At 43.4% G+C, this 12,830-nt stretch overlaps 1 protein-coding gene across 1 annotated transcript; it reads right to left on the reverse strand.

Moving 5' to 3' along the window:
- Nucleotides 1-314: 314 nt before the first annotated feature.
- Nucleotides 315-12,830, reverse strand: LOC118091109 (hyaluronidase Eo Hy-1-like). The gene is made up of 4 exons (XM_088651854.1): nucleotides 11,979-12,830; nucleotides 8,852-8,941; nucleotides 6,357-6,698; nucleotides 315-428 (listed from the first exon to the last, which is right to left on the reverse strand). The coding sequence occupies exons 1-4, from the start codon at nucleotides 12,828-12,830 to the stop codon at nucleotides 315-317; spliced, it is 1,398 nt and encodes a 465-aa protein (XP_088507980.1).

The following is a 12,830-nucleotide window of genomic DNA, read 5'->3' on the forward strand; positions in this document are numbered from 1 at the left end:
AATATCTCAATGCTAAATATTTCCTTACTGGGAGGAAGGCTCCTTACTGGGAAATGATTTCCCCCATCATCTTCCCCCAGCCCCACTTACTGGGCCCCTTACTGGGAAATGATTTACCCCATCATCTTCCCCCAGCCCCACTGAAGAGCCAACCCATTTACACTACACTATTGCTTCTGACTCTGTTATATTTTTCATGGCCCTAACACTAACCCTATATGTAGGCAGAGCAGGGTCTGCCAAGGAGACAGAATATTTGCTCATCACTTCCTCTGATGCTTCCAACAGGTTTGGTAGTAACCATCCCTGGTCCTTCATTCCTCATCAGATCCCTCTGTGTACTGAAGGTAAGCAGCTTCCTGAAGTTCCGTTCCATTATAACCCCACCATTCTATTTCTCCTTGGTTTCCATGCCTGTTGACATCTTCCTAGAAACGAGAATTTGAGGGTATTGGTAACTTATTTTTCCGAACCCTCAAATGCAAGAAGGAATTACTACTTGTGAGGTAATTCAGGGGGGAGTTGTCTGTATTTTTAAAAAAGGTACTGTTTTTATTGCTTTGTTGTTTGCTATTCTAGGCTTCTTTCGAAGAGTGGAATGAAAATCTAACAGCAGCAGCAACAACAACAACACTACTTCTGGACGCTAGCAGGACCAGTGGTTAAGGGTGATGAGGGCTGTAGTCCAACAACAGCTGTAGACCTAAGTTTGAGATCCATTGCTCTAGATATTGCTGGACTACAAGGCCCATACATAACCCATGGCCATTGGCCACCCTGGTCGGTGTTGGAGCCCAACAACATCTGGTGGGCCATAGGCTACCTACCTCTGTTCTAGAAGATAGGGCTGGAAAAATCAATCCAAGCTAAGCAAACTAAGGGAATTAGATAACAGATGATATATGGAGGTAAGGGAAGTGGGGGCAATCAATAGTTGAAGTGGGGAACAAGGCAAGAAGCAATAAAAGTATATACAGTGGTACCTTGGTTTTCAAACACTTTGGTTCTCAAACTCCGAAAACCCAGAAGTAAGTGTTCTGCTTTTCAAACGATTTTTGGAAGTTGAACGTCTGATGTGGTTGTCAGTTATTGCTTCAGGGGCGCCTGCACCAATCAGAAGTTGTGCCTTGGTTTTTGAACATTTCGGAAATCAAATGGACTTCCAGAATGCCTTAAGTCTGGTGCTTTTGTTTTTGCTATTTATTTTGTGCTTTTGTTTTTGAGGCTTTTCCGGTTAATTTGTTTTTGTGACTGTGTGGAACCCAGTTCAGCTACTGTTTGATTGATTCTGTGACTGCGGAAATGGATAGAAGCCCCCCCCCCCAAAAAAAAACATCCGTGCAGGGAAGAAAAAAATAAAATTTTCATTTTTATCATCTACAATACTGTCTTATTTATTTTTTAGTACAGTGCATTGATTATTGCTTTCATTTTATGGATCAATGGTCTCGTTAGACAGTAAAATTCATGTTAAATTGCTGTTTTAGGGTTTTTTTAAAAAGTCTGGAACAGATTCATTCATTTTACATTACGTAAGTAGACATTTTAACCGACTTCTGAAAATTCCACCCGGACGCCGTTTTTCGCGGACAAATCCTGGCAATATCTGGAAAATTCCAGACATATGGCAGGCATAGCATAAGTGCTTGCAAGGGGGACTTTGAATGCGATTGCCAAGTACCAAGTGACCTTGCAGTGAAAATGGCATATGTATTATGCTGTTAATGGGAAAACTAAAAAGTACTGTTGCCACTTTAAATATTAAAAAAACAATGCCTGAATCTTATGCAAAAGGTATTGCTGTTTCTTGAAATGTAAAGAGGTGATGTCTTAATCTTGTGCAATAAAAATATAAAGAGGTAATGACTTAACCTTATGCAATAAAGGCAAACACTCTTCCCCGAAGCCCATAGAAAGTAATTCAGTACAGATGGATAACAGCTTCCTTGAGATGCACATTCAAATGGGCATATAATACACATCTAGTTTCTGCTCATGGATCTGAATCCAGCAGATGTTCTATGCATGGAATCCTCATTGCATCCTTATCTTGACTGGAGCGACCGTGTATTATAGAAGCTTAGGTTGGTATGCTTGTTGGTTTTTTCCTGAAGCCCCATATTGTTTCCAGACTCTCATTCTCTGTGTGCAAAACTATCATTTCCAATTTATTTTTAGCACAACCTGTATTTGCAAACACTCCCACTCTCTGAACCTGGCACAGATTGACAGGAAACGACTTTTCCTGTAATGTAAAGAGAAACTTGTTCCCTACATAAAAGCGGTATCTGATTTCCTAACGAATTGTGCTCTGCAAGTGTCTCATTAAAAAAACACGTTTAGAGTGTGATTGCTAATACAGTATGTAATAATAATAATAATAATAATAATAATAATAATAATAATAATAATTTATTATTTATACCCCGCCCATCTGGCCGGGTCTCCCCAGCCACTCTGGGCGGCTTCCAACAGAAAAATAAAACACAATAATCTATTAAACATTAAAAGCCTCCCTGAACAGGGCTGCCTTCAGATGTCTTCTAAAAGTCTGGTATAGTTGTTTTCCTCTTTGACATCTGTTGGGAGGGCGTTCCACAGGGCAGGCGCCACCACCGAGAAGGCCCTCTGCCTAGTTCCCTGCAACTTGGCTTCTCGCAACGAGGGAACTGCCAGAAGGCCCTCAGTGCTGGACCTCAGTGTCTGGGCAGAATGATGGAGATGGAGACGCTCCTTCAGGTATACTGGACCGAGGCCATTTAGGGCTTTAAAGGTCAGCACCAACACTTTGAATTGTGCTCGGAAACATACTGGGAGCCAATGTAGATCTTTCAAGACCGGTGTTATGTGGTCTCGGCGGCTGCTCCCAGTCACCAGTCTAGCTGCCGCATTCTGGATTTATTGTAGTTTTCGAGTCACCTTCAAAGGTAGCCCCACGTAGAGCACATTGCAGTAGTCCAAGCGAGAGATAACTAGAGCATGCACCACTCTGGCGAGACAGTCTGCAGGCAGGTAGGGTCTCAGCCTGCGTACCAGATGGAGCTGATAGACAGCTGCCCTGGACACAGAATTGACCTGCGCCTCCATGGACAGCTGTGAGTCCAAAATGACTCCCAGGCTGCGCACCTGGTCTTTTAGGGGCACAGTTACCCCGTTCAGAACCAGGGAATCCTCCACACCTGCCCGCCTCCTGTCCCCCACGAACAGTACTTCTGTCTTGTCAGGATTCAACCTCAATCTGTTAGCCGCCATCCATCCTCCAACCGCCTCCAGGCACTCACACAGGACCTTCACTGCCCTCGCTGGTTCTGATTTGAAAGAGAGGTAGAGCTGGGTATCATCCGCATACTGATGAACACCCAGCCCAAACCCCCTGATGATCTCTCCCAGCGGCTGCATGTAGATGTTAAACAGCATGGGGGAGAGGACAGAACCCTGAGGCACCCCACAAGTGAGAGCCCAGGGGTCTGAACACTCATCCCCCACCACCACTTTCTGAACACGGCCCAGGAAGAAGGAGCGGAACCACTGTATAACAGTGCCCCCAGCTCCCAACCCCCACAGACGGTCCAGAAGGATGTTATGGTCGATGGTGTCAAAAGCCGCAGAGAAATCCAGCAGGACTAGGAAGCAGCTCTCACCTTTGTCTCTAGCCCACCGGAGATCATCAACCAGTGCGACCAGGGCCGTTTCAGTCCCATGATGAGGCCTGAACCCTGACTGGAAGAGATCCAAATGGTCCGCTTCTTCCAGGCGTGCCTGGAAGTGTAACCCTTTGGGGGAGACCCAGGTGGCGCTGTGGGTTAAACCACAGAGCCTAGGGCTTGCTGATCAGAAGGTCGGCGGTTCGAATCCCTATGATGGGGTGAGCTCCCGTTGCTTGGTCCCAGCTCCTGCCAACCTAGCAGTTCGAAAGCACGTCAAAATGCAAGTAGATAAATAGGAACCGCTACAGCGGGAAGGTAAACGGCGTTTCCATGTGCTGCTCTGGTTTGCCAGAAGAGGCTTTGTCATGCTGGCCACCTGACCTGGAAGCTATACGCCGGCTCCCTCGGCCAATAATGTGAGATGAGCGCGCAACCCCAGAGTCGGTCACGACTGGACCTAATGGTCAGGGGTCCCTTTACCTTTACCTTTAACCCTTTCTGAGGGTATCATTTTTGATCAGTTTAAGGTGCTGAGTCTTTTTTATAACAGGCATAGGCAACCTTGGCTCTCCAGATGTTTTGGAACTACAACTCCCATGATCCCTAGCTAACAGGGCCAGTGGTCAGGGATCAGAAAAATTTTCGCCCCCGCGCGCGTGCGCAGAAGCGGACGAAAATCGCAAAAATAGCGCTTTGCGCATGCGCAAAATGGCGGTTCGGGTCGCATTCGGGTTAGGAACTTTTCGGGTTATGAACTGTGACCCGGAACGGATCATGTTCGTAACCCGAGGTATTACTGTATATTGTACTTGCACTGTACAGATTTTGGCAATCAGCTGTAATTGTAGAGAGTTTGTTATTTCTGTGAGGCAATGAAAATGTACCCCTTATTGCCAGGGGTGACAACTTGAATAAAATATGGGGAGGCAGGTAAACCCCACCCCACATCATCAATCACATTATGTGTACATTTGAATGGCAATGCCCATTAACTTGGGAAGGGGTGGTTCTCAAATGTTCTATTGGGGAGGTGAAGGAATCTCAGCCCCAAGGAGTTGGCCCCTATGCTTATTGAAATGATAGCCCTAGTTCCAGGGATAGTCCCTGATTTAAAGAAGCTGTCCTGGTTTCTGGTTTGATACCAGAATGTCCCACTTTTCCTTAGGAAGTCCATATTTTCATTGGAAAAATATTGGAGGATAGGGAGTTATGTGACCCCTGAGCCAAGGAGATTAGTAACTAACTATACAACCTGTAGAAGACATTTGAAGGTAGCCCTGTATAGCGAAACATTTTATTATGTATCTAAATATGTTGGAAGCCACACAGAGTGGCTGGGGCAACCCAGTCAAAGGGGCAGGGTATAAATATTACTATTATTATTATTATTATTATTATTATTATTATTATTAAGGACATGGAATGTTTCCTTGTTGGCCATAGTAACACACAGTCAATTGTGGAAATCAGGAATACATCTATCTAAGGTTTGGGTAATTGGAATTCACATGTAGTTTGGATTGTTAAGGGGGCGAAATCAGACAAACATCAGTCATAATCTGAATATGTATTCTATATAGAATTTAGTTTCATTTGTGCTACTGCGGTGTATTTATTTATTCCATTCATATTTCACCTTTCCTCCCAGGAACTCAAGATGGCGTCTATTGTTCTCCCCCTCCTCATTTATTCTCAACAACAACCATGTGATGTAGGATAGACAGAGAGGCAGTGACTGGCCCACAGTCACCCATGACTGAGTGGAGATTTAAACGCTGGTCTCCCAGGACCCAGTCCAACAATCTATCGCCATCCCACCACATTGGCTCTCTAGGACTCCTGTATGTTTCAATCATTTATTCATTCTTTTACATCTAAACAGATGAAGCATGTGCAAAATGGAATAAGAGCAAGCTTTGTGGGAATGAACGCCATAATGATCACCATTCCCTCGGAGAATGAATTCAGGTGGTGTGTGCTGGCTGGATTAGAGTCAAAATGGGGCCACCAAAAAGTGAGAAGAAGGTATTATCCCCAAATTTGCAGACATAAACTTAAAAAGTTTTGAAACAAATCTAGGGGGCAAAAAAAAAAGCCTGGTGGGAATTGAGTGTGCTCAATAGCTGTGAAATACTGAGTGCCAATTTGATAAGGGAAGTGGAAATGTAGAATGGGAACAGTAGTGGAAGGGAATGAGTAGTCTGCACCCTTTAATGAAGACTGTAACATTATTTTATTTTATTTTATTTTAGAAGGTTGCATCTGTTTGGAATGTTGTGCCTGTTACATTCGAATACTGTAATAAAGTACAAAAGTTGCTATTTTAGTGTGCAAGCTTTAGAATTATACAAGATTGTTCATAATGCAGAAACGAAAAATGAATTATTCTCAGCAATACATTTATTCCCCAAGATTCCTTACCACTGCCAATTTTAGGTCTCTTGCAGGTACATCTAAGAGCGCTTTTCTGTATTGTTGGGATGTCATTTAATCTAAGAATATAATTCCTGATGTACCGTATATTGAATTCCATGTTGTTCAACATAACAGTTTGGATTAATTTTGCCCAAGGCAGAAATAGCACCAACAAGTTTGGTCTTCTAACAAATTTGTTTACCTATATTTGCAAAGCGCATTGATTAAAAAGAAAATACCAAAACCAGTGAGATTAAAAACAAAAAACCAGATTAAAAACAAAGAACAAAAAACGGAACCAGGTTTGCACCACCTGGTTTGAGTAGGCAGTTCACAAAATAACCCCACCCACCCTTGGTAACACTGGCAGATGAATTTCTCTTTCATGACCTCCATGTCCTCCTGCCTCAGATTTCCTTCCACAACCACTCTTCTCCCCGTTTCAGAGGTATCGAGCCAAATCTTAAAACTGTCCGGAGACAAGTGCAGGTAGGCATCCGATTCACTGTTTTTACGAATGCATCGTCCATTCTCCTTACAGAGAACTTTGCTGCAGAGCTTGGCCGCAGAGGTCACATTAATGATGTAATGTCCCAAGAGGCCATCCACGTACTTTTTCACAGTTAAACAGTTGTCCTAAAAGAAAGCAAAGACAGGTTTCCTTACAGAGCAATCCTATAGATGTCTTCTCAGAAATAGGCCCCACTGAGTGCAATGGATCTTATTCCCAGGTAATTGGTTCTATAGGATTCCACCTCTAAGCAGTTGGCACTACAGTCAAACCTCGGCTCTCGAACACTTCTGTTCCTGTTTTCGAATGTTTTTCAGAACCTGAACATCCGACGTGGCTTCCACTGAGTGCAAGAAGCTCTTGCAACCAATGGGAAGCCACACCTCGGTTTTCGAACATTTCAGAAGCCAAATAGGCTTCCAGAACGGATTTCGTTCGAGAACCAAGGTACCACTGTATTGTCTAAATGACTAGCACAGATATTTGTTCAAGGGCAGGCATAGGCAAACTCAGCCCTCCAGATATTTTGGGACTACAACTCCCATAATCCCTAGCTAACAGAACCAGTGATCAGGTATGGTGGGTGTTGTAGTCCCAAAACATCTGGAGAGCCGAGTTTGCCTATGCATGTTCAAGGGAATATGAAATGGGTTCAGTCATGAGTGACTATGAAACTTCTTTGAAACACAAAAATCTCAGCTTTGTTTGTTTATTCCTAAATTTATGGAGTACAGAGAACAATGACGAAATGTGTGGGTAAGGAAAGTGTTTGGTCTGACTTTTGCTAATCCTAGTACCAGGTTCTCCCCATCATCCAGTCTCCTAAAGGCAAGTATGGTAGTAACTTCCTCTTTGCTTCCCCATTCAAAGTCTAGCATAAATAGGTTTGGTAGATCACAGATTTTTGAAGCCAAAATCGCACATGCACAAAATGAGTACATTCATTAGAATATCTCTATTGCACGCTACCAAAGAATTAAAGTTTGGGTTTGAGTTCTTCAACACAAAATGTTGCACAGCCTGTGCATTCTACATGTGACACCCCAAGTGTTGCTATAGGCTGGATCTAGACACATCAGGAAAGTGTTTCAGGAAAACGTGTTGTAAACCTCAAAGTGGGAAATCACATTGGCGAAAGACGGAACTCTACAGCGCCACCTGGCGTCACAGCGTTATAACACATATAAAATGATTTTTCTTTACTAATGTAGCTGAGTCCATATTATTCCAAATGCATGCGCACAACAACTACATGCAAATCTCTAGGTTTACCTCTAACTCAGATGAGCCACCGAGCTTGCCCTGTTCAGATGTATTCTAAATTTGATGTGTGTGTGTGTGCCTTAACCACTTAGAGAATGACTGATAAAATTATTGGACTTACCTGAGATGGCTAAAGCAACATGCTTAATTAGAGAAAAACCATTAATAACATTTGTTAAGGATTGGAAATTTCTTATGGACTTTTGCATAAAAGAGAAAATGAACTTGTAATATCTGGATTTGAAGGTTGAAAAAAAAATACTAGCTTATAGAAGATAGAATGGTTGCATTCTAAAGAATGAATGTTATATGTAGCTGCAGAGAGCCGGAAATCCTTTTATTCTACTCTGTCTTTCTTTAGTTTTTTCTTTCTTTTCCTTCTCTTCTGCTCTCTCCTTTAGATTTCTCATTTCCTTGTATTTTCTTTGCTCTTTTTTAGATTAATTAGTTGTTTTATCTCAGTATATGATAAAAAATACTTTGCAATGGCTATGTATTTCTGTATATCTTTGGATCAGTACCAACAAATAAAATAAATAAAATAAAATAAATTTGATTTGGGGATTCGTATGGGGGTCAGTAAGCTTTTTCAGCAGGGGGCCGGTCCACTGTCCCTCAGACCTTGTGAGGGGCCGGACTAGATTTTTTGGGGGGGGGTGAAAAAATTTCTATGTCCCACAAATAACCCAGAGATGCATATTAAATAAAAGGGCACTTTCTACTCATGTAAAAACGCGCTGATTCCCGGACCGTCGGCGGGCCGGATTGAGAAGGCGATTGGGCCCCCGGGCCTTAGTTTGCCTACCCATGAGCTAAACTATTGGAGATCTTTTTTCTGGGAAGGCCAATCTTGGAATGCATATTGCCATTCCCAGATCTGTGGGCCATAGAAATAGCTAGAACCTGCTATCTTTGCTGCCATCTTTTGGGGATTGGGGATAAGTGTAGGAGGAGGGGGGGTCCCCGAGAATTCCGGCAAAACTCAGCTCATTTTTCTTAACCCAAATTCACTTACAGTAGATCTGGCATACTCCATGGTTCCCCACAGGACAACTCCTGCTGCCCCCAAAGCTGCACTCTCGCCAATAGTGTTCACCAAGTCTTCCTGAAAAGTAAGCCACGGATATGCATAATATAATAGGGTTGCCATATTTTGACAAGCAAGAAAGAGGATGCTGTGACAGCTCTCATTCTAAATACCCCTACAACATGTAGGCTATAGAAGCTGTGATATATTGCTGAGGGGGGTCAGGAGAAGAGAAGAGGACAGCAAGTCTTCAGCCACCCGTTATGTCTACATCTCATCCAGAAAGTATAGCCAAATTTTTTAAAAAATATCCACCCGGACAGAAATTTCACCCCTGGAAAAGAGGGTGTTTCCTGGAAAAAAGAGGACACATGGCAACCCTAATAGAGCACGCTGCACAGTCAAAGCATCATTGTCCATTTTGTACCCACCCATTTTTTTCAGGGGGGGTTGGGGGGGTCACCTCTCGTGAAACAAGCTTGGATGGTTTTTGAAACACTACAATAATACTCTTTAGCGCCTGTTTGCCAGAGATCTCAGTGTGTTGAATGCGCACACCATAGGCCAGGCATCCCCAAACTTCGGCCCTCCAGATGTTCTGGACTACAATTCCCATCATCCCTGACTACTGGTCCTTTAGCTAGGGATCGTGGGAGTTGTAGGCCAAAACATCTGGAGGGCCGCAGTTTGGGGATGCCTGCCATAGGCAATAATACCTTTCTCGTGCCACTATCAACTCTCTTTTTTAAAAAAATAAATAAGCAAACACTGTCTGCAGTAAAAGCAATGGTGGCAGTTTCAAGAGACACCCAAATGATGAGGTTAGAACACAGTAAACATATAACCTTTGAAGCAAAGTGAACCATCCATTAAAATCATAAAGTGGCCTGCTTTGAGAGGTTCTGCACACACCATACATTTAAAGTAGATTGCTGCCCTCAAAGAATCCTGGGAACTGTAGTTTATCTCCTACGGAGCTCCAATTTCCACCACCCTTATAACAAACCACAGTTCCCCAGGTTTTTCAGAGGAGGTTGCGTGCTTTAAGTACACAACTTGAGTACAGAACTGAAATGTAGGGAATTTTGTATCCACCAGAACTGCCTTGAATGCATACAAGTGATAGAAAGTTTAGACAACATAGCTCTACCTGCCTCCTCCTACATGTAGACAGAGAAGAAGGGGCTCTGCAGGCTAACTTCACCTCCATCAGCTTCAGTGTCAAACCTATGTGGGAGGTCTGAAGTGGAAATCTCTGCATAATCGGGTGAACATACTCCCAGAACCAGCATTGGAAACCCAGATGGATGCAGCAACAGCTATTGCCATCTATGGCTGGTTTGCCAGCTGAAATCCTTCCTGGACTGGAGTTGCCTAGCCATGATGGTCTACACCAGGCATCCCCAGACTTTGGCCTTCCAGATGTTTTGGACTACAATTTCCATCTTCCCCAACCACTGCTCCTGTTAGCTAGGGACCATGGGAGTTGTAGGCCAAAACATCTGGAGGGCCACAGTTTGGGGATGCCTGGTCAACACCCGAGTAACTTCTTTACTTCCTAGTATTGTCGTACCTTGGTTCTCGAATGGAATCCATTCCGGAAGTCCGCTCGACTTCCAAAAATGTTCGAAAACCAAGGCGAGGCTTCCGATTGGCTGCAGGAGCTTCCTGCACTCAATCAGAAGCCACAGAGAAGCTGCATCAGATGTTCAGTTTCCGAAAAACGTTTGCAACCCGGAACACTCACTTCCGAGTTTGCGGGATTTGGAAGCAAGGCGTTCGAGAAGCAAGGTACGACTGTAACGTGCTTTACATAAGGCTGCTCTTGAAGATGGTCTGGAAACTACAGCTGATTTAAAACATGTTCTGCAGGTTCTGAGTGACAATGAAAATGGAAATATATGTTGCCAGTTCTTTTAAAAAAAAACTGCTGGGAATGGAAAAGCTTGTTTTTCCAAAATTTCATTGCCACATGAAGATGTTTCTGTTCTGTCGAGCATCTGTGGAGGGATGAGATCTGTACTGTTTGTAATCATTGCATATTTGATTTTAGATTTGTATTTTATTAACTGTTGTGCACCCCCCAAGATGAGTTTGCAAACCGAAATATTGTGGTGTTTGGGAGCCGAAACGTTTGAGAACTAAGCTGTTCAAAAACCAAGGTACGACTGTATTGGGAAATGATTAATAATGAAATGAAAAAATTGTTTAAAAGAACACCACCACACACACCCCCAAAAAAACCAACAACCCAGAGGCATTTCTTTCGGGTATGGTACAGACAGGGGGCAGAAAAAGCTATTTCCGTATGCAATGACAGCAGCTCGGAATATGTTAGCTCAGAAATGCAAGGTGGGAGACGGTCCAGAGGAGGAGGAAGAGCTGAAAATGATGGAATGTGCAGAGCTAGCAGGCCTAACCAGCAAGGTAAGAGAACAAGAAGAACAGGTGTATAAAGAGGAATGGAAATTATTTGTGGAGTGTTTGGGAAACAATTGAAAGCAAGTGAAAATGCTAGCGGCATTATTGTAAATTAAACAGTATAATTTAGAGTAATATATAATGGAAAGGGTGGAACTAGATGGAGGAAATAGAATATGCAGTTAATTTTGGAAGTCTAAGGAACCATGGGGAAAGAAGAAGGGAAGTCATTTGATGTATTGCTGTATGTTTAGTTGTGGAAAACGTATACCTGAAAAAATAATAAATATTTTTTTAAAAAAAGGAATGGTGGGAGTTGTATGTCTGGGAGAGCTACAAGTTCCCTATCCCTGCCATAAAGACACATCTTTGAGGACCTCTAACTGCCAGGCCCTGAATGGGAGCCCATAGCACCTTTGCAGTCTCTTTTATGCATATTGCTGCTGAATGTGAATATTTGGCATCACTAGTGTAACCTCAGATTTAAGAGAAGTCTGCAATCCACCTTCCATAGCAGGGAGTCCTGGTTTCAAAGTACAGATCACTAGCAAAAGCTGTCCTGAGATCTTCCATAAGTCCCTTTCTCTGACATTATGGTTTCCACCTCTGTACAATCACATCAATATGCAAGAATATCAGAAAGGGTAACACGTGTTAGTGGATCTGAGAGCTTATTAGATGCCGGCATCCTTACCTCTGGAAAAGCATCGAATGTATTGGTATAATATGGCCTAGCATACACAAAAACAGGCAAAGCATAGTCCTTCCGAGCGATTGAAGCAATGCGTATCGCTTCTTTAACCCGATGGTGTACAAATTTCAAAGCGTTTGGGCTGCCCTTCAGCATGTACTCCAGGTATATGGAAGGGTAAAGGGCCGTGCTTTCTTTCCACAGCCAAAGCAGATTATCATTCCGCAAAGTTTCAATGTCTGGACATTTGCCTGTGTACGTGTCTGGGTGGTTCTTGTAATCATAATTGTAGCAGTCTGGGTAGAGGTAGTAACCCCAGAGTCCATTTGGCCTCATATCTTCAGCTAGGAGAAGGGTGCTGTTCATAAAAGCCCTCCCTGCATTTTCAAACTCTTCCTTCGCAACTTGCCTGATTTTGTTCTCGGGCCACTGAGGATACTGCTTTCTGACAAGTTCAAGAGACTTATTTCTGTAAATTGCTTTTTGGCCCCAGTTTCTATCCCATTCGGGTCTCCAGTTTTCCCAGTCGATGACCCCGAGCCCGTGGAATTTCTTCATGGGGATGGCACGCTCAATGTCAGCCTTGGCTTTGATGAGGTGTTTGGTGAGGCTCTCGTTCTGTGGCACCCCGCCATTGATGGATTCGCCATTGTCCTCTACATGGGGATAGTACCCTAGATGAGTGTGATAGAATATTGTCACACTGGAGCCGCTCAAAGTCTCGTTTGGATTTGTCACGATGTCGAAAATGTTGAGGTCCAAATCAACCTTGTAGCGCCGCCGACACTGTTCAGTCGGTGCATTCCAAAACACTAGAAATGGTTTGTTAGGGAACAGTGGCGCTCTCGTCTGCAT

Source organism: Zootoca vivipara, chromosome 9 (assembly GCF_965207765.1).
Source record: "Zootoca vivipara chromosome 9, rZooViv2.hap1.1, whole genome shotgun sequence".
NCBI lineage: Eukaryota > Metazoa > Chordata > Lepidosauria > Squamata > Lacertidae > Zootoca > Zootoca vivipara.